We start from the raw sequence: 21,363 nt of genomic DNA on the forward strand, positions 1-21,363 counted from the left end.
CCATTTTCAGCATCAATAGGTAGATCTCATGTTTCACAGCTGTGTGGATTTTCTCCTGTGGTTATTTTTGCCTTGCTTGGGGAGGGAGATTAGTTATGTCTAAAGATGTAAACTGTGTCCCTTTATACACAAGGGCAGTCATACCTCATGAGACACTAGACTACCTCTCAGAGACCTTACAATCTTCCTTTGAAATTTTCAACAATACCTGCATTTTTAAAATGCCATGAGAACCAAATCCTGTTGACTTTTCAAATATGTAGATTTTATTTGCAAAAGAGTAACTTTTATCCACACAATAAATTAAACAATATTATTTCAGTATGAAGACTCTTTTAAGCAGAACAATTGGCATCAATAGCACTTACCTGATTGTGTGGAATAGAGGTTATACAGCTCTTTTCCATTTCAAAACCATGCAATAGCCATTTTAAAAAAATAATGCAATGTTTGAAATTTATGAAAATTAGGTTTTTAGTGCAAATGATTTTTAAGAGGCTTCTAGACACAAATAGTGCAATTTTTTACATTGTGGTTAAAGAAATGTGCCATATAGAATTATTGATAAAGAGATAGTGCATACAGACCAGGAGGTTGAGATCAGTTGATATGTTAATCACGTAATGAGTACTGCATTCCATCATAAAAAGAATGTCAAGCCTCTTTTCACTAAAAGAAATCAGCTCCATGACTATCAGACTATCACCAGCCTACTGAAAGGACTTAAAGAAATCAACATCACACAGAAAGATGGATCGAGCATGAATCAATGTTGGCAAGCACATAACCAAACAGACATGGAATTAAACAAGAAGAAAAAAAAATTACAAGCCAAATCAAAACTAAACCAAACGAAACCAACAAAGATTGTCTCTTAACCTGTTTTGTCAGAGCTGGTATTGATGGTATTGGTAGTGATGGAAGTGAAGGTAGTCTTTGCGCTGTCCTTGGTAGTAACAGATTTCTGCTTATTTTTCATGGCTTCCAGTGCTTTGAGCTTCTTGGCATGTTTAGTGCCTTTGTAGTGGGCCGCAGCCTGGCTCTACAAAGGAGAACAAAATGAACCATGCAATCAGGCTCATTTCTAAACTGGCATTCTCTGTATTAGTACAAATACAGACTACCTTTCAATAATGGGTACCACTTACATTATCCAAGTAGCGACCAAACAGAAAATTATAATTAGAATGATGCTTGGAAAACAATGGAAAAAATACTAGAGCCACGCAAATTCAATTAATACAGTATATTACTGTATAACAGTAGATTAATTTCAGACCAAAATTAGGTTGTTTTAGTCTACCTTGCTACCATCAGTTTTTCTATTAAGATTTATGTTGCTTTCACATGAAAAAAAATAATTCTTAGGCAACAGGGAGGATGGTATTCTCCTCCCGATAGCTTTGTACTTTTACAGTTTGTATTTCAAACTAGAATTTTTATTAAAGCTTCCTTCAAAGAACAGTTTACTACTAAGAGTGGTATCAGCAACTTCTCAGAAAAGACTGACAGTAAAAAAACAAACCAAAAATATCCCAGCCCAAAAGTAAAGCCCAAACTAAAGAAAGCAAAATATAAAACGCCCTTCAAAGCCCATCAGCAAAGACTTAACTGAATGTGAGGCAGATGTGTAATTATCTGTCTTTTTAAAAATACAAAATACAAAAGCTAGTGTTTGAAATTCAAAGCCAGGAGCATCCTTGCAAAGGAGAAAGCTCCCACAAATCCTGTCACAGTCCTAAATATATTTTGGCTACCTCACACTGCTAAACTAAAATATATTTGTATATGCACTGCTATTGAAATTCATGCATTAAATTACAAATAACTTTATTATTTCAAGAGTTATTACTAAATTTATTCATTTATATGAATATATGCAAGTATATTTTAAGATTGGTATTTGAACTATTCAATTAAACATTATACAAAAAACACTAGAATTTGGATGAATATTCAGAGTTTTTTTCTTCACTAATTATTTAAAGTTCTAGAAGAAAGACAGTCTTTCAGATGATAAGTTGACAATATAAAAAATTGCTTATATCTTTCCTTTTGAACTTCAAACTTTATGGAAAGTAACTCCTTTATTACTTGAAAGAGAAGTTAAGACTTCAGATATGTAGTCAAAATTTAGCTATTACAGAATTTAAAAAATTAAAAGCAACAATTCTGGGCTAGCTCAAGGATTCATAAAGGTATTTTCTTTTTAGAAAATGTGAAACAATAGAAGATAGAACATAAAAGAAAGGTAAATGCTTTCTGTTGTGGAATCAAAAGAATCAAAACATATATATGGAATTTAGTGGCTGTAAACCTAAAGTATCAAATGGGATAAAAAGACACAATCATTCCAATTACTAAGCTGCTCATGCAGGTAGAAGAATGCTGTATTATCTGGCATTTATTAGTCATTAGACTGTTATTTAATGCTATTTGTTGTCCCTAATTTTGGGGAGAGGAGTCCTAGTGACTACCACTCTAAGGATACATAGAGTGAATTATGACTTTCAGCTTACATGAAAAGTCTTGATTCCTTCCAGATGCCTGAGATTTGAAAAGCATAAGGTGAGTAAGAAAGAATTAGGAGCTCTTGTCTAAAACCACAATATATATGTAAGTGTATACATGTGTAGATATACATGCACGTGCACTCTTGGATATTAAGATGCATCATTCAGTTTGGTTGAAAAGCCAGTTTCTCTATACCTAAAATAATGTAAATATTGTATTAGGTACCCTTATTGAAAGAACACTGGACAGTGAAGTTTTTAATTAGAAACAACTTGAACAGAAACAGCACAATCATGCACCTTTTACAATTCTCAACACATAACACTGAGACATACTGTAAGCCAAATACAAACAGTCAGAGGATGTTAATTATAATTAAACCGAAAGACCAGTGTTAAGTTACAATGACGCATTAAAAATGACATAATACTGTACACCCTTGTGTTGCTATCATGTCAACTATTTTTAGAGTTTCTAGTCAAATTTAATCATCAGTCAGCTTCAGATTCTGACTGCAGTTTTTCTCCTAACTAACAGTGTCACTAGTCAAACATCTGAAACATATTCACGACATGGTCCTTAATACTGAACTATGAATGCTGATATTAGTTTGATGCAAATCTCAACGTTCTTCACAGAATTGCTGGCAGAGAACCCTAAGTTTAGTTATTCTGCATCCACAGCTGTCTCTGAATTCTCTCAGGTATAATTCCACAAACCTCCTCTCAAGTTGTATGTTGGATACTAAAGGAGTATATAATGAGGGCCTTTGCAGAAATTGGTGACCTTTTCTTTGCTCTGAAATATATGAATGAAATTGCTCTAAAGTGGAAACACATTGCTCAAATTTACAGGTATGATAGCTGCTACTCAGAGGTGTCCATAACTCACTTCCCACAGAGTGCTGCTAGTTTACCCAGGCTTTACTTAAATAAGGTCTTCAAGTCTTTTTATTTCAAAGTTTAAATCTCCTTCCTCTGCAGGGACATGAAGCCATCTAAGCATGTTTCCATATAACTGTAGCTGGCATGTTAATGGGGGTTCTATGTGAGAGCAAACAGATTGCTCCTAAGCATTTAATCAGCTCCAAATTAGATCATGCAGAACTTTTACAACTGAACTGGAACCCTAATTAAAAAGAAAAAAAAAAAAAAAAGAATTCTGTCATTATCTTTCCTTGCAGAACTAAGATGTAGGAGATGCAAAAATATCCATAAATATATATTTTTCATCAAAGCAACATAAAATATGGTACCTCACTGAATAATGTCTTGCAGCCTTAAGAGGACCAAAATCATCTTTACTGCTTAAATGGCTTTTACTTGTAGCTTATAAAATTCATTGCTGAAAGACTATTCACTTGTAGGATGAATACAAAAGCTGGATAGATCATAAAATATAATTATTCCCAACTTTCATGCTGAATTAAGCAATAATAGGAGACAGCAGAAGAGTGGAAAAACAAGTAAAGTACTAGTTTTTGTTGCTAAAAATGATGCTCAACTGAATAAAGAGAGTGTACCCTCTCAGAAAGGTGAGAATGGTCTCCTTTCGCAACACTTTTACAAAAGAATACATTAGAAGAATACATTAGGAAAGAGCTTACTTTCTTCCTTCACCACATTTTCCATGTTTGATGCACAGAATTAATCCTAGCACTGAGAACACAAATCACTGTCAGCTAACACCAGTGATGAAGCAGAGAAATATGTGAAATATTGCTGGTGTAATGTTATAGAGAACTTTAGGAAACTATATCCATTCTTGAAAATTAATGTCCAACATGAAAGTAAAAAGAATTTTATCATTATTTATTATAATAATGAATAATTATGTGAGACACAAAGAATATTAAATATGGTAATATTATTATATACCTAATATAATTATATAAATATATAATTTTAATAAATTTTTGTTACTACTTTTTATCTAACTTGAAAACTCAAGAATCCTTAAATAAATATTGAGGATCCTGATCCTGGAAATCACATGTAGACAAACTTGGGTCTGTGGGAACTACTTCAATGAAGTGGCAAAATGTCTGCTAGCAAATCATTTTTCAATGTTATTTGTAAGGACTTCCTGCCTTTTTGAGCAGTACAAGTCAATTTAAGCATGTCCTAATATTTTCCTCTGGTTCCATGTACCAGTGTTATATAATTAGGGACCTTTCTAAGCCATACATTTTATAACCTTGACAAATTCCTCAAATATAAAAAAGGATTTGTCTATAAAACCTTTCTGTATATTTATGTTATAACCACACAGATAAACATACTATAAAAGAATAAAAATACTGTATGCAGATGTGGACAGTTAGAAAACAGACCCGTAGTGTAAAACTCAGCTGTATTTTCCTTGCTTAAGTGCAGTATTGTACTACAATCACATCATATTACCAAGCAAATTGAAATGTGTAAAACACACTGAGAAAGATGAAATGTTTTAAACAACCCAGACAGTATTCTCTTACAATTACAGTCAACATATCTACATGGCAGTCTTCAAAATAAGTTTGTCTGCCTGACTAATGTACTTCACTGGATTATATGCCTTCTCACTTACATTCTTTAGGCAGTGGGCCAACAAAAACATTGTGCTTAGTTTTTGCATTGAGAAAAAAAAAACAGGTCTTGTCCTATTCTCAGAGACTTTTCAACTTTGCAGCACTGCATCTTCTTTTTCATATCCCTCCTGATCCATCTCATGTTACCATTCCTCTTACAGATAGTTTTCCTGCCTTAATCACCCCCTCTAGGCAACGCCTTTATAATGAAAGCCAGTTCAAACAAAAGAAACCTTTTGCAAAAGGTGTATTGAATATGTTCCACTGATTCTTCCTCACAAAATTAAATCCAACTATCTTGCATTATGTCTTTCTCCTTTCACAATGCATTTTGAAAAATATTTATTGTGGAGAAGGCTCCATGCTTTTATCGGGGTAGCTAGTAGCAAGACTGCAGTCTGTCTGTGCCCTAAGAAAGCACAAAACTGAGAGAGCTGAGAGTGCTGGAAAATCTCTTCTGTCTGCCTGAGACTTCAGAAGTTCATGCCATCTTTTTTTTTTCTTTTTTTTTTTTAAACCAGCTGCTGGATGCTGCCCTCACCTCTGTTATTATTCACAATAAAATAGTAGTAATTTTGGCTAATACATCAACTGATGTCAGGATTCTCCAGAACAAAAAACTCTAAAACAATTAAAAAAAAATAGGTTCCCAGTTCAAACTAATACTGTCAGTGAGCTGGCCACACACGGAAAGCAATAATACATAACTGCATAAGCCAAAAAGTCTTCTGTTCTTGATGAAGTCAGGGAAATTTCTTATGAGAGGTTTATCACACATTGTCATAGTCTCTGAGTATAAATATTTTCTTATAGTTGGGCTGTCAATATGTACTTGAAAAAATAATTTTACTGGTGTCCTAAGCATACAAGAAAGTGATAAAATTCAAATGACCTTTATATTTTTGGAACAAGCGTGTCATTTTTTCTAGTGGCTCCAAAGCCTGGCCAGCCAGTGGTGACAGCATTGCCCAGGGAAGGTTGCAGGGAAAGATGCAGCTGAGACATCTGTATCCTACCAGTTAAGTGCCATTTACACAACCAGAGATGATCTCTATGGAACTTCTCCAGTCAGTAAAGTGGAGAAGTTTACAGGGAGAAAGTCTAACAGCCCTGAGATGCCCAACACTTGGTTCAGCCCAAAGCAGGGCTCTAACAGTGAGAAACAGCTAAAAAATTTTGTAGAGGATTGTGCAGTCTTTTTCATAGAAATGTAGTTACTCTTTTTAGCAGGTAAGCTTGTATATAAGCCAATATTAAATTAAAAAAAAAATACTTTCTTACAAGTTTATTTGCCCAGTGACTGCACATGGGAAATTCAGAATTACATATAAGTTCTGTGCTTAGCCACTAGAAAACAGAAAAACTCCACAGACTTTAGCACTTTCACAGGCATTGTACTTGAAACAGCTAATTACCTGTTCAAGCCTTTGCAGAATAGGAGATTAAGTAAAAACATGTAATGTAATTTTTTTCAAGATGGTGTCAACATGATGACATGGTTCATATTGAACAAGTACCCTAATTTCTGCCTGATACATACAAATTCAATCTGCAGTCAACTATGGTGCAGATAAACATTGCCTATCATTATTTCTACCTTCTGCTAAGCTTACCTTTATCTTCTGAGTTGTGCCACTTAAATTTTTTGTGCAGTCTATCACAACACAATTCTGTAATCTAATTACCTTATTCACTCAGGTGTAATTGTGGCACTAAACACCAAGGATATGTTAACATGATTTCTTTCAGATATGTTCTGAGAAAAGGTTTTTCCCCCCAAACTGTGATCAATCAATTCACCCTTTCTCTAGAACCAAATATATTATAACAGGTCAAAAACCACAAAGGAAAACAACCCAAAATAATTCTCCATCATTATGGCAGAATAAAATGTCCCATTATTCCCCAGGTATTTATCTTTCTATGGAAAGAAAACTCCCTCTTTCTACTTCCTCTTCTCCTTCCTAAAGCATTTATTCAGTATACTCATTAATGTAACCTGAGCCACACTGATCAGAGTGAATGAGTGCTCCTGAGCTCACTAGCACCCTTGCATAATTAATCTGCTCTACCCCACTCCCTGTTCTTGGGCTTCTTCCAGAGTAATTTCTATAATGGTGAAAGATTACACCTGGCAAGAGCCTGCATCACACTGAGAGATTGGCATGGACACCATTCTTATGGTAAAACCATCTATAGTTTAGCAAAATCAATTTCATCTTCATTATGAAAAAGAATATAATATTTTCATTATGGAAAGAAAAACTTGTTTTATCTTGGTCAGATGAAGAAGGTAAAAATTTCCTACTTAAATTCACTTGTTCCATAAGACCGTATTTTTTTGATCATGCATCTGCTTGTACTGCCACTGTGACATTACCTGAAATAATTTAGACAAGATATAAAAATCTGCCTGAATATAACACACTGCATTCTGAGGCAACATACACTATGCCAAAATAATAAACTGAAGGGAATATAACTCAAGTAATCAATCAGTTCTCGTACCTGGCATTTTTTCTTTAAGGACACCAGTACTTCATGCAGCACAACAAATTTTTTTCACATGTTGAAATACAATAAACAGGCCATTCATTTTACCATTTATTTAATCATTTTTATTGTTAAGAAAAAACAGTTTTAAGCTTGTTTTGACAAGGTTATCAAGTTCTACAATCTAGAATTTATATTTTCTGTCTTGAAAAGCAATATGGTTGTTTAGGGGGATGCTCTTTTGATGGGGAGATAAAATGTGGTCTTTTGAAAAGTGCTGTCATCAATAAAATTAACTTTAACATTTAATATAATATTTACTATATTAATTGGCAGCATAATTTATTTTCCCCATAACAAATCTTGCTGTAGTTAGAGTTTCAAGAGAATATTAAACTCATTAGGTTTTTTTTTTCATTTAGATTAACCAAGTGATTAATCTCAGATTAATATTAGAAAGATATATAAAAAAAATGTTAATCCATAAACACTGCTATGAGCTATGCGTATCATAAAATAAAGCATGTATTAATTCAGCTTAGTAAATGTAATATGCTTCCAGTTTTGAATCTGGAATTGATATATTCCAAATGGAGAACTTGAACAAATGATATGCGCTACTGGTATTTTGTAGAAATGTACCCCAGATTCCTTGCACTAGCAGTGCACACCACCATATATTTTGATACATTGCATTAATAATGTAAATTTAGTTCAATAATCAGGTTATACACAAATTATGTTTGCTTCAAAACAACAGATCCTGTTGAACTCAACATCAATTTTCTGAATAGTGTTGAAAATTTCAGTTTTTTCTGGTGTCATCAAAAGAATGACAGTGTTGGATATGGAGCCAGCACCTGTTTGAATAAGTTTGTTCACAACACCTAATTGGAGTAAAGGGTCTACACAAACACTTACCTGCCCAGACACTCATTTAATTTAGAAACTTTTCATTGTTTGAACAAAACCCTCTTGATTCCCTCAGCATGCATCTTGTGAACTTATAACTAAAGAAAGTTGAGTAGGTGGGTTTGGAGTACCTTGTCTGAGTGCTTTCACCTGCTTTCTGTTGCCAAGGAAACTATTTCTGTCTGTTTACATTCACAATAAAAATCTCATTGAATTCTGAGTTTCTGATATTTTTTGCCTGAAGCAAAGCATCATGGAAGAGTGGTGGTCAGATACAAAGATACTACAAGAAATTTAATGGAAAACAGGAAAGGCTCAAAAAGTGCATATTTAATTATTAATTCCATATGATTTGAACCTTATATTTGAAATTAAAAGCAAGTTAATATAGCTTCTATAAACAAAACCATAAAAGAGAGTCCAAAGAATTATTGTAACTGCTTATAAACACAGTCTTAATACATCTATTGCAATAATTTATAATTAGTAGATGCTTTTCAAGTTTCAGTTTTGTGTTCAAAAAAATATTGATTCAACTTCCTGATTCTTTCATTAAAATATACAGTTAAACACATTTTTTATTTTGGATTCTCAAAATTATTTCAATAATTATTTTAATGTAAATTTTTCTGATGTCCTTTAAATCAGCTCCTACTCATAAGCAGAAATTCAAAACCCGCAATAAGAAATACAAATGCTCAAATTTCCTGATTACAACTCTATTTTATGTGAGCTTGACTGTAGGTTCCCAGGTTAAATCTCCAGCCTTCTTGTAGAAGGCTGTAAATATACATAAAATATCATTTGAACTTTTCCACTGTGAAAAGTTTGCACACATGAACAAAGACTGATAATTTAAGGATGGAAGAGTTTATAGATTCTTACATTCTCTTAATAGCTTGAAAGGCACTAAAGCCTTCTATGTGCAGATATCCATAGAGAGGGAGTGCATTTCCTTTGAATAAAAGAACTCTTAGCCCACTAGTTTGCTTATTTAGACACATTTTGTATGTCTAAAAGAGTTTTATGCCAGTAATTTGCTTAAAAATCTCACAGGACTTCTCTCTGTAGGCAGAAATACAAATTGCATGAAAAAGAAAAAAAATAAAGAAAATAAGTAAAATGAATATATGCTACCTACTGGAAACAAAAGTAAATTTTTTATGTAATGAATCAATATAAATAGAATATAAATAGGTAAGTGGCAATAAAAACTAGGGCCATACCATGGAAGTAAATTTGTATTAAAACTAGTTTTATCTAAACAATTAACCAGGGAGAAAATATTTTGAGAAAAATAATCCAATATTCAGAGGGAACAAAGGTTTATAAACCTAGGGACTTGAAGATCGGTCAGTCTATAATACAGTTATATTTATTCCCTTAAGTATTTTTATTTGTTTTGCCTTGTTTTCAGTCATCCTTGGGTGATTCTGTGATCACATTCAGGGCCTCAGTGAAGTTCACAAGACTAGTGTGTACTCACAAGATTTGCCACTACTATCACAGGGTCAGAGTCTTACTACTTTGAATCATTACCTTAACACATACCTAGAGCACGCAGACCTGCTTGTGAGCAAGTCATTAAATCTGTCATTAAAGTTAGTAATTAAATACATTAATATGGTTGGTTACATATATGTATTAGATCATACATATATGATTTAGATCAAGTTGTTCCAAAAGTAGTGAAGGCTGAAAACTGGGTTTATTTAATGAGACATGTAGGCTGTTGTGCTACCATCAATACAGAAATGGCAATGATACCTTCCAGTACAAAGCTCCCAGGTCAGAATCTTTTACTCCTTTAAGCTGTTAGGTTCCATGTAGGAAGCCACAGTTAGGGATATTAAATATTATACAAAACTTAAAGAGATCTTCTGACATCACTTAGTGTTTACACTGCAGTTTCTTTTGTCTCCTTCCTACAAAACTTTCTACTTATTTGATATTACACTGAAATCTGAAAATCTGTTTTGTTTTGCTTTTTTTTCCTCCCATTGAACAAGACCAAATTGAAGATAAAAGAAACTGGCTGCAATCCTATAAACTTTACTGGATAAGAACAGTGCCTTTGAAATCAACTGGACATTTTAGATGTTGAAGTGCTATAGGACAATGTCTCAGAGATGTTCTATATTTCTACATTGGCTTTAATGTTTCTCATCTCCTCTAGTCAAGCACGGGTTAGTAGATTAAAAACTGGAACAGTTATATGAAATTATAATGTGTATAATGTAAAAAAAAGGTTAAACTAGACAGGTATAAAGGCCCTTTCTCATTTTAAAACGTAAGGCATTCATTTGGGCAGAGATTCCTTAAAGAGTGAAATTTCCAAAAGGTACAGAAATTCAATGCTGACTCCAAAGTTTTTGGAGCAGGCAAATCTCTTCATATCTTTCCACAAAATTGATTAACAAGTTTATACTTATTTATTTGTTCTCTCTTGTTTTTATCTTGTTCCTCCTTTTGTTATGGCAGGGCTAAGGAAAAGATAGTAAGCCTTCCCCAGTCTGTAAAAAATTACTTTCGAAAACTGTTTTCTTTAGTAAAAAACCCGTAGAGATTTCTGAACCTTCTTTGAATAAAATGGAAATAGGAATCTTTAACTTCACCTCCAATGATGAACTGAAACTGTGAATAGCTTTCAGTTGGGATCTGTGACGTCTCACTGCTGGGATAATTAGTATGCCTCAGTGTGCTTTGCAGCGCCCCAAATATACAATGGAGCATGTTGTACTGAAAACTCCTATCTAAAAAACCAAGAACTCTCAACAAGGAAATCTCCTTATGGGTTTCCAAGCTGGTGATGTACCTTTGGAGTGTATGGACAGTTTGAGCCGATTTGGGCTCAGTGAGCTTCAGGATGATTTCTGGAGTTCAACCACTACTGAGTAAAGGTGAAACAACAATTTGGGGCAGCCATGTTCTTATGGCTATAGCTTTATAACTTTTAAAACTGATCCCTAAAAAATTTCTTTAATATGTTATGCTTAACATTACTATTAAATTGCATAAACCAGTAAGTTCTTTTTTCTCTTGGGTATGTATTCATGATTTACTTTCTGCAAATAAGTGCACAAATATGATTAGCTTTTGCAAATTGCTCCTTATTCCGTTAGTGGTAAGTAATTTTTACAATTCTGCAGCGTAAACAGATGCTATTTTCCACTACATATTCAGCTGTAATGAGCTAATTCAATGTGTTAAAAACAACAAAAGATCTTCAAGAATGAGCTATTTGCTTCAATATTCCAACCTCTTTTGAAATCTATGTTGAAATCACCAATGATAGGAAGTTAGAAAATTACTGTAGAAGCCCTGTTGCAAAAGAAGGGCTTTAGTTCATTTATTCAAATCCCAGCTGTGTTCTGTTACCTTCCTAACAGACATATTATCCATCATATTGATCCAAAAGTTATTTTTTGACCAGAGCTAATATGCTTCATTATTTTCTTGTAACAAAACAATATTTGGGTACGAGTTTCACAACTGTTTCAACATTCATGCTTATGAAATCATTATACACCAAAATCTAGAAACAATGAACCATGATATTTTCCTTGCCCTTTGGAAATGGCAAGGACCTCCTTGCTATGAAAGAGAGAAAAATAAAACCAAAACAGAAAGCAAACATGTTGAGTTTAGATTGTGTGGGTGAAATCCTGGCACCACTTAAGTCAACAAAATTGTTGACATTTATTTCACCCTGGACTGGCAATTGAAAGCAAGTGCAATACTCCATCTGGAAACAGTGTGAAGAATTTAAAGATGGACGGACAGCCTTTGACTAAGCCAACAAAACCAAATGTGCATCACATCAGTTGAGAAAAAAAAGTTTTGTTTTCACCACAAAAATGTGTTATAATCAACTTGGAATACGCTAAATGCTTAGCCTCACTATAGCATTTGTTTAAGTAACTGCATCATCTTGGTTGGCACTTTATAGTAATACTCAGATGCTACTGGTATCTTGTGCATAAATATAAGCTACAAAATAGTGAAAAATAAAAATTAAGAACATCAGAACAAAAAATATTAACTCAAATGGAAATTATTTGATTTTTCTGTTCTTTTTTACTAGATTTTACTTAACACTGCTAGAGACAACCATGGGAATATTTTCCAATTTCTTTTATATTCTAGCAAGCCTGTTTGAGAAAGGTAATTGTATGTGTATATATATAAGTATTTATATAGTTACACACACAGCATGGGAAAGCTGCCATCTGACCAGAAATATAATATTAGATGGAAAGCTTTCCAGTGTGGAGTACACTTGAGAGATAGATATATATCCCCAGCAAACATCCAGCTATAAGAGACTCACAGTTTTGTCAGAGAGACCTAATCCATTGTCCTTTTCCTAGTGGGCTTCAAATAATTTGTGCAGCACTTTATGGACAGATATAAAGACACGATGGGTATCAGAAGCATCACATAATGATATCTAGGGAGTATAACATCAGAAGAAGGCAGATTATCATTAGAACTCTCAGTCTAAACTGAACTTTTGAGACTATTTTTCCATTTTAGATACTTTCTTACTTTTGATCTGAGAGCAAATTACATCTGAGTCCATCTCATAATAAAAATACAAACAAAATGTAGTAAAAATAAATAGACTAAATAAATAACTCAATTTATTTCCCAAAGACTGTGCTTTATAGTATAAATAATTTCAAGTATGACTGTTATTTTGACACAAATGAACCTTATATAGACTAAGAAAACAAGGACCCTACCTTGAAAAACCTTAAGGGTGTGAGTTCAGACCATGAATTTGGAAGGGTAATAGCAGACAGCAAACATTGTGATGGCAAAACAAAGGACTTGCAGATGTAGGTTCTTATGACCTACCAAATTACGACAAATATTGCCATTAAGTTATCTGCCTGAGGCAAATTAACTGGCCAGAGACAAGTCAGCATTCCCAGGGCATCTTCCTGGCTTTCAGAGTTAATGGCTGGAACCATGTCATCCCTGTGTTCGTGCATGTCAGTCTCCTCAGAGCCTTGTGAGGACTCCACTCCCAGCTCTGGATGACGTGCCTCTGTGTGCCACCTACTCCACCAGCCACATCACAGAATTGAAATGGCTCGTGTTGTAAGGGATCTCAAAGATCTTCTATTTCCAACAGCCCTCACATGGCCAGGGACAACTTCCACTACACCAGATTATGCAAAATCCCATCCAGCCTGGCCTTGAACACTTCCAGGGATGGGCCATCCACAACTCCTCTGTTCACATGCCTCATCACCCTCACAGTAAAGAATTTCTTTCTAATATCTGATCTAAACTTGAGTTGTCTCAGTTTAAAGCCATCCTTCCTAGTCCTGTCACTACATGCCTTGTAAATAATCCCTTTCCAGCTCTCTTATAGGCCCCTTTTAGGCACTGGAAGACTGGAAGCCACAGTAAGGTCCTTCCAGAACCTTCTCTCCTCCAGACTGAACAGCCCTAACTCTCCCAGCCTGTCTTCATAGGAGAGGCGCTCCAGCCCTCTGATCACTTTCATGGCCCTCCTTTGGACTCACTCACTCCAGCAAGTCCACATCCTTGTCCTGTTGGAGCTCCCAGAGCTGGGCACAGCACTCCAGGAGGGGTCTTACCAGAGTGGACAGAGGGGTAGAACCTCGACCCACTGCCCACCCTGCTTTTGATGCAGCCCAGGGATCAGTTTTCTGCCTAGGCTACAAGTGCACATCAATGGGTCATGCTGAGCTCCTCATCCACCAGTGTCCCAATTTTTCTGTATTCTTCGCAGACTACCTGTCCTTGCTTCCACTCTGTAGGGTCCTTTTCGTGTTTTGCATTTCAAATACAAACTAGATATTACTTCCAGCTGAGTGGTTTAAGATGCATTAGCACCTTTATGCTTAAAGAAGATAAATCTAGCAGGTTGCTTTAGGCAGACAACTGGCCAGGAATAAAACTGGGAGCTTTCAGGCTAAGCCAAAGCCTTGAATGGCCCAAATATGGCAGGAGGACAAGCAGTTACCTGCTAACGATGGATTAACTCTATAGCCAAAGTGTTTATTCAGTCACGTGCAAACATCTTTCAGTGAGTCAAACAGGTCTATGACTCTTACGGGTTCAGGAATATGGGTATAATTCCCCTGATATTTTACAGGAGAAAGCCTCTACCTCCTTTATCTGATCAGGCAGATCACATAATTGGTCCTGCATATTACCACAGGAGGTAGCAACAGAATTTACACTCTATTTTTGCAGGAAATGTGAAGATGTGGCACTTGGGGACATGGTTTAGTTGGACTTGATGGTCTTTGAGGTGTTTTCCAGCCTTAATGATTCTTGGATTCTATGATCATATGTCTGAATGTGTGGTTATTTACAGTGCAAGAATTTCAGAAAACGACTTCATGTTAATGATAAAATCATCATCCTGTTTATTTATCCTTTGGTGCTGATAAAAGAGAATTATGCTTCTCCCCAGCCAAAGATCCTCAAGGGCCAGCCCATCACTCACCGGTTAGAACTTATCATTACTTATCAGGTTGAAAATGTATCCTTGCACACACCAAAACAGCTTGCAGTGAAACACCAGGAGCCCCTGCGTTGTCCTAAATGTAATTCATGTACTATTAACAACATACTGAAATGAAATGAGCTGCTGTTACCCACTCAGCCAAGGAAAATGCTTCACAGCCATAGTTCACACCCCTCAGTTTGTTGTGAATATAGATACTAAATTAAAAATTCATATTTAGAATTGATGGGACCTCTTTTACAGAAAAAAGGAATCATGCCTGCAACATACACAGATGCTTATGACTGCAACAATCAGCTTAAATGCTTGAGTTAAAATTCATAGTCCAATTACTCTAAGTTTTTATACCTCCTCACTGAGACTCTTATTATTCATGTCAGGAGCAGCCATAACAAATTGCCAACATGAGTATGTCAGTAGAGGTGGGGGGAATGAAGGCAAATACTTTTGACCTTCACCTTCCCATTCAGGGAATACAGAAATCAACATCTTTTGGATACAAGTAGACTTACAATCATTGCTAATTTTGAAAATCCAGATTTAAATCAGTTACCCATTTAAGCTATTCTAGAACTGCTTCTCTCATTATTCCTTACTGCAACTACCAGAAAAAGGCTGATAGAATTCAGCCACTTTAACTTTGTAGGTTTTATTAGTGAGTAAGAAAAAAAATATTAATTAAGGCTGACTTTGGAGAAGATCTGAATCCTAAGTAACCCCAGCTGAACAATGTCATGATGAAAAACTTCCTCCCTGTTCAAGAAAAAGACTTGCACTGACCAGGGTAATGTATTTCAAGATTCTCTTTTCAAGACTTTCTGTTCTCTGGACTTGGACATACTTTCCTTGGGATAACTTTTTCTCAGGTTTCAACAAACAGCTTTACGATCATTCGGCATTAATAGCTCCTGGATGGCTCTAATTCTTCTCCTACTGTTTACTTTATCACCTGAAACTTTCAATTTCTCAAATCATCCGTTTCTGCCACTATACCCCAAATGTTAATCATTAACTGTGACAGACTCAGAATCTCCTTTTTTTTCCCCACATATTGATCTCTTACTCTGCATCATTTCACCCATTACTCAGTATTGTTTATTTTTTTTCTTCTGCTATATAGCTTCTTCTCACTCTTGCACACCTTAGAACAACACACCTCAGTGTGTGGACCAGAACCTTTGTTTTCTCACTGCAGTCCCTACTCCTCATGATCCCTACTGCTGAATGCCACTGCATCTGCTGCTTTCTTCTTCTGAATGTGTGACCTCTCCTTGTTTCTTACCTTTTCTTTACTTTTTTTATGGCAGCATCACCTCCAACAGCACTAATTTAGCACAGGAGAAACTAACAAACCTACAAATATCCCAGGTTTCTCCTGTGTCTTATGCCTCACTGGCTTACCATGCTTGTAAGGCCTGTCACAATCAGGACATGGAACTCAGACTCTAGAAGAATAGCCAAAATATTTCTGGATCATTTTTACATCTACTTGATGTGCATTTTCTTAGCTCTCCTGTGAAGGAAGTTTCATTCTTACAGCCTTTTCACACACACTGAAGAGATACAGATTAGGCATGTTAAATAATTTTGGAATAAAAAAATCCTTGCCCCTGAGAATTACACAAAATAAAGTACTGTTATTTCTTCATTCTTCCAGTGTCCCAAATGCTAATTTATTTTCATATACTGCATGCTTTCTGACATCTTCAGACATTCTTACTCATTTATTGCTGCTTCTCAGAATGTGTTTACATTAAAAACTTATTTTATTGCAACCATTTATCCTTACATATGGCTCTGGTATGAAAAACATGATAGAGAATAAATTGAAGAATGACAGGTGACTTGTGATGGGCTATTTGGCTAGAACTGTTTTACTGAAAACCCATTAAAAATATCTATTCAATAACAAAAATAATTTTCTGTCCTGTCATTATAACAAGTGATAAGAGTCTTTGAAAAGGTAATGTAGATCGATGTATCTGTAAAATAAAAATTATGCCATATGCTCAGATTTATTGCTAAACCATAAAAATAAACAGATTGTCATTTTGGAAGAACAACTTTTATGCAAGTGATGAAATTCTGTACTTGACAAACAAGGTATTCAAGCAGACAGAATATAAGGACTGAGGTTTAGTGATTATTTGATTTGCAATTTAGTGCTTTTATCATCAATTTAAAAAGTAACAAAACATCTGAGCAAATGTCCCATAGTTTTAAAACTGCATATACAACTGGCGTATTGAATTACAAGATTTAGACATGGTTTGTATTGGTGTGTAGACTAAGGTGAGAGATAATAATGCTGAAGTGTCTGCAGCTAATGAAAACATAACACCTGCTATTGGGTGGCATGGCTCACGGCAAAAAAGCAATATATCACTGTCCTGAAAATGACCAGCAGGAACAGGAAAATGAGCTATTGCTAATTAAACTTTTTATGTAAAAACACTATTGCTAATCAAACCTTTATCACCCCACCCTGTCACATTCTTTCTTCTTCATTTACACTTCATCTTGTAATCCTTGAAGTATCAGCTTTAAAGTTGTCTTATAGGTTGTGGTTTTTTGACATGTGATAGGAATAACTTGTGACAATGATTATTTAGAGAAGATACCTAAAATTAAAAAGTGACCACAGGTGAAGAAAGAGTGGTACAATTAAACTATATCTGGTCATTCTGATAGCTAATTGGAAGTAATATTTAAGTTACTAGCAAAACATAAGGACTTTGTTCAAGGTGAAATTTCATCTTTCTTGTGACATCTGAAAATCACCTTTATTACAAGGAAAAAAAAGTTTTATTCGGTAATGACCACAATATAAGAAGAATTCATTAAATAAAGGAATTATGCCTTTGGATTTTAATTACTTAATTGCTATGAAATTTGCTACACAACATTCATATAAATTGAATACTGATATTACCTTAACAAGATATCTAATTAAAAGAAAAAAAAAATTGCTTTTCCAAAAATTCTCGGCTAGCATATAAGAATAGTAAATTTCTACTAATGGAGGACCACATAACAACTCTATTTTTAATTTACATTGTTATAATTACTGCAATATTTGTACAATAAAGTGAAAAAGAACATAAGATATTTGAAATAAAAAAGCATTCTTCTTCTATCCTGTAGGGAAAGATCAACTTATTATTTTTGTCAAAGAAATAAAAAAATCAAAGCAAGCACTGACAATTTCAATGCTCTAAATGTAAATTAAAATAATTCAGACAAAAGGCTTGGAGGCAAGTGATTCTCCCACCAAGGGATGATTTTCACTTGTCTCCAGGTGTAACATTATGTGCACTGATGGGCTGATCAACAGAACAGAACTTCTCCCCAGCTGTAATCAGGAGTGATTGATGGTTGGGACAAAAAAGTTGATTATCATGACAAGTCCGCTGATGCAGAGAAAATAGGCTATGCTGGGGAAAGGATAAAACCTGTTCAGAGACTACCTTATAAAATCTCCTTTCTAAGGGATAAAAAGAAACATTTATATCCATCAAAAAATTGCTAACATAAATTAATTCAGTACATTTGCTATGCATTTGTATCTAAAGTTATCCCACCACAACACAATGAGACCTATCTAAATACCAAACAGACTAAATCTATTTTTAAAATCATACTTTGAGGTCACCTCATCAGACAATTATATATATGGAAGTACCTGTATGGTCTACCAGTAGACCATTACCTCAGTTTAAATACATTATTTGAATTCATAATTCAGATTTTAAAGTCTGTGGGGGAGTTAGGTGTAAGTGCCATTTTGAATTCTTTGCTGAAAGGAAGTCAGTTCCTTTTTAACCATTTAAAACCTTGAAAGTCTTCACTTCCAATTGAGCTAAAAAAAAAAATTCACAAGTGTGGGCAATATGCCCTCAAAAGTATAGTTCAAATATGTGGTTGTTTCTTCCAATATAAAGCTTTTAAAAAGAGGTATTGGGTTGCAATTCCATTCCTTCAGAGGATAAGGCTCCCAGCTGTTAGCTGCGATGTAAGTAAGTACACAGAATAGCAATATCTCCAGAGACTACAAAAGACATCAGAGGAGTGATAAAAGAACTTGGATGCTGAAAAAGTCAGGCCTGGAGGTTCTGAAGTGGAATTTGTTTACATCAGGGGCAGTTGTGTTTAATAGCAATTCTTTCAAAAGGAAACATCATATTTGCTCCAAGAAGAAGCTGCACAGACACAGTGGAGAAGAATATTTTACAAGTACCTAAGGGAGCACAAATTTACTGACCAAAAAGAGAAAGAAAAAAAAAAAAAAAGAAAAAAAAGAAAAAGGTGTCCAGAGTCTGTGTAACATTACTTGGAAAGATTTCATTGCTGTTGGAAGGGAATATCATCAACCAAAGCCAAGTATAAGCACTACTAAAACATTACTTTAATCTTAATGCATTTTTTAGAAGAAATTATTTGGGGGGGGGGGGGGGTGGATGGATTGATGAAAAATGCAGTTATACAGTTTGCTGCACCTTTTTTTTTTCACTTTTTCTGTATCCCAGACTGGGATATACCCCTGTCTGTTTATCTTTGGTTCTTTTTTATGTCCTTATCAGCGCCTGAGAAAGTAAACCAGGAGTCACTGCTTGGCAACTGGAAGAGACAATGTTTTGCCGCTTTTACAGTGAAATCTGTTATCTGCACCTACCATTAATAATCCAGAATCTCAGATTTCCTACCATATGAATTCTTATTTTTAAAAATAAATGTGAAAGTAAGAAGTTAAAACAGACCAAAATATAATAGATGAAGATGGCACAACAAAGAGTTTAAAGTTTTTCTTTCCTTTGAAGTGAGGACTTGCTTATAGACGATGGCTTCTGTAAAAACTCCCCAGCACAATTATTCTTAAATTTCAATTGCTTGTTAGAGTTGACTGACTTTGCATGTTAATTGAAGAAGCTGACAGAAAAAAAAAAAAAACTGCCTTAAACACAGGTAAGGCAAAAAGTGAAGAGATTTCTCTCCTTGCAGTTTAAACAGGCAGATTTTTCCATGAATGTCACAATACAGAACCAGAAGAGTGACTTCCTTTCCCCTCTTTTATACTGTGTTTTGCCTTGTCTACACTAATTCCCTCATGTATAAAATGGTATTTTTCAATGTACAGTTTTCAATGTACAATACTAAACATTGTCTTCTTTCCCACAGTTCCAGCCAAAAACTTCAAAGGAGTTCTGGTTAGCCTCTACCCAACCATAGCATTTTAATTTCATTCATATATTCCTCCACCCTCCTCCAGGCAGAAAGTCTTTCCGACTCTGTTGTAACTCCAAGAATGTCATTACAGGACCAAATCCTGGAAGTCATCTCAGTGACTAACAGATAATCCACTGAAAGCAGATTTTGGAAGATCTAGGACTTATGAGACCATTTAGATCTGCATGTTGCCTCCCAGTAGAGTGTTTTCTGATGTATTCTTATACATTAAGTTAATCATTTCTGAGAAAAAAGAAATTTCTGACAGTAACACACACAGATGTGGAGGGAGGTTGCTTTTATTTCAGACTTTCTGTCTTATTAACTGCTATCACCTCTGTCTTTCCTTCAGCTCTTAGCAGTTCTGAGATCCACACCCACGTAAAGTTAAAAGTTGGCCCCAAAAGGGCAAATACTGCAACTGTTCTTTTCAGTGCCACAAGCAAAAACCTTTTCAACTAATTTGTCTTCATATTCTACAGTCAGAATACCAGCCATTAATCTTTTGCAATTTATAAACAGGTCTATCAGAGAGAGCAATTGCCTATTCACATATCATTTCTGGCAAACTCCAGTAATTTAAAAGAGATGTCAAACCTTCTGCACAATTGACTTGTTTTATCAAAATAAGTGAGAGCTTTGAAAATGAAATAACCTAATAGGATGAACAGAGGTAGGAAACAAGAGCTGCCAAATGAAAATAAAAAAAGTTCAAGTTTGACATAATCTAAGTCCTACACACTAACACCTGATGATCAGCTGAATGTTTTAATCTCTTCCTATAGTAACTCTGATATTCAGCTGACATAGACATTAGACATTTCTCCTCAACCCTGCTTTTTCAGGTAGCTGAAAGCATTATATTTTCCTTTCTCCTGAATATATAAAATAGTTTAGATTAGATTAGATTAGATTAGAAAAGACCTTTAAGATTTTCGAGTCCAATTGTTCAAACAGCACTGCCAAGTCCCTAAGTACAATTTCTACCCATTTTTATCTTGAAGGATGGTGACCCAAAAATTTGCCTTGCCTGAAGCCTGTTCCAGTGCTTCATTTAGACATGCCCTCTTCTACTACCACTGCTGAACGTGGCTAGAGAGTGAATTTTGTGAGGAAAGTGAAAGTCTTGTAACATGAATAC

General features: G+C 34.8%; 1 protein-coding gene across 9 annotated transcripts in view; it reads right to left on the minus strand.

The window, feature by feature from the left end:
• Positions 1 to 21,363, minus strand: part of ZNF385D (zinc finger protein 385D) — a 410,794-nt gene that overhangs the window by 63,490 nt on the left and 325,941 nt on the right. For all 9 annotated transcript variants that reach the window (XM_064414290.1, XM_064414306.1, XM_064414280.1 and 6 more), the window contains one exon: positions 880 to 1,042. In XM_064414290.1, the coding sequence (XP_064270360.1) occupies positions 880 to 1,042 (163 nt within the window). The remainder of the gene's footprint in view (positions 1 to 879; positions 1,043 to 21,363) is intronic.

This window comes from Passer domesticus, chromosome 1 (genome assembly GCF_036417665.1).
Source record: "Passer domesticus isolate bPasDom1 chromosome 1, bPasDom1.hap1, whole genome shotgun sequence".
NCBI lineage: Eukaryota > Metazoa > Chordata > Aves > Passeriformes > Passeridae > Passer > Passer domesticus.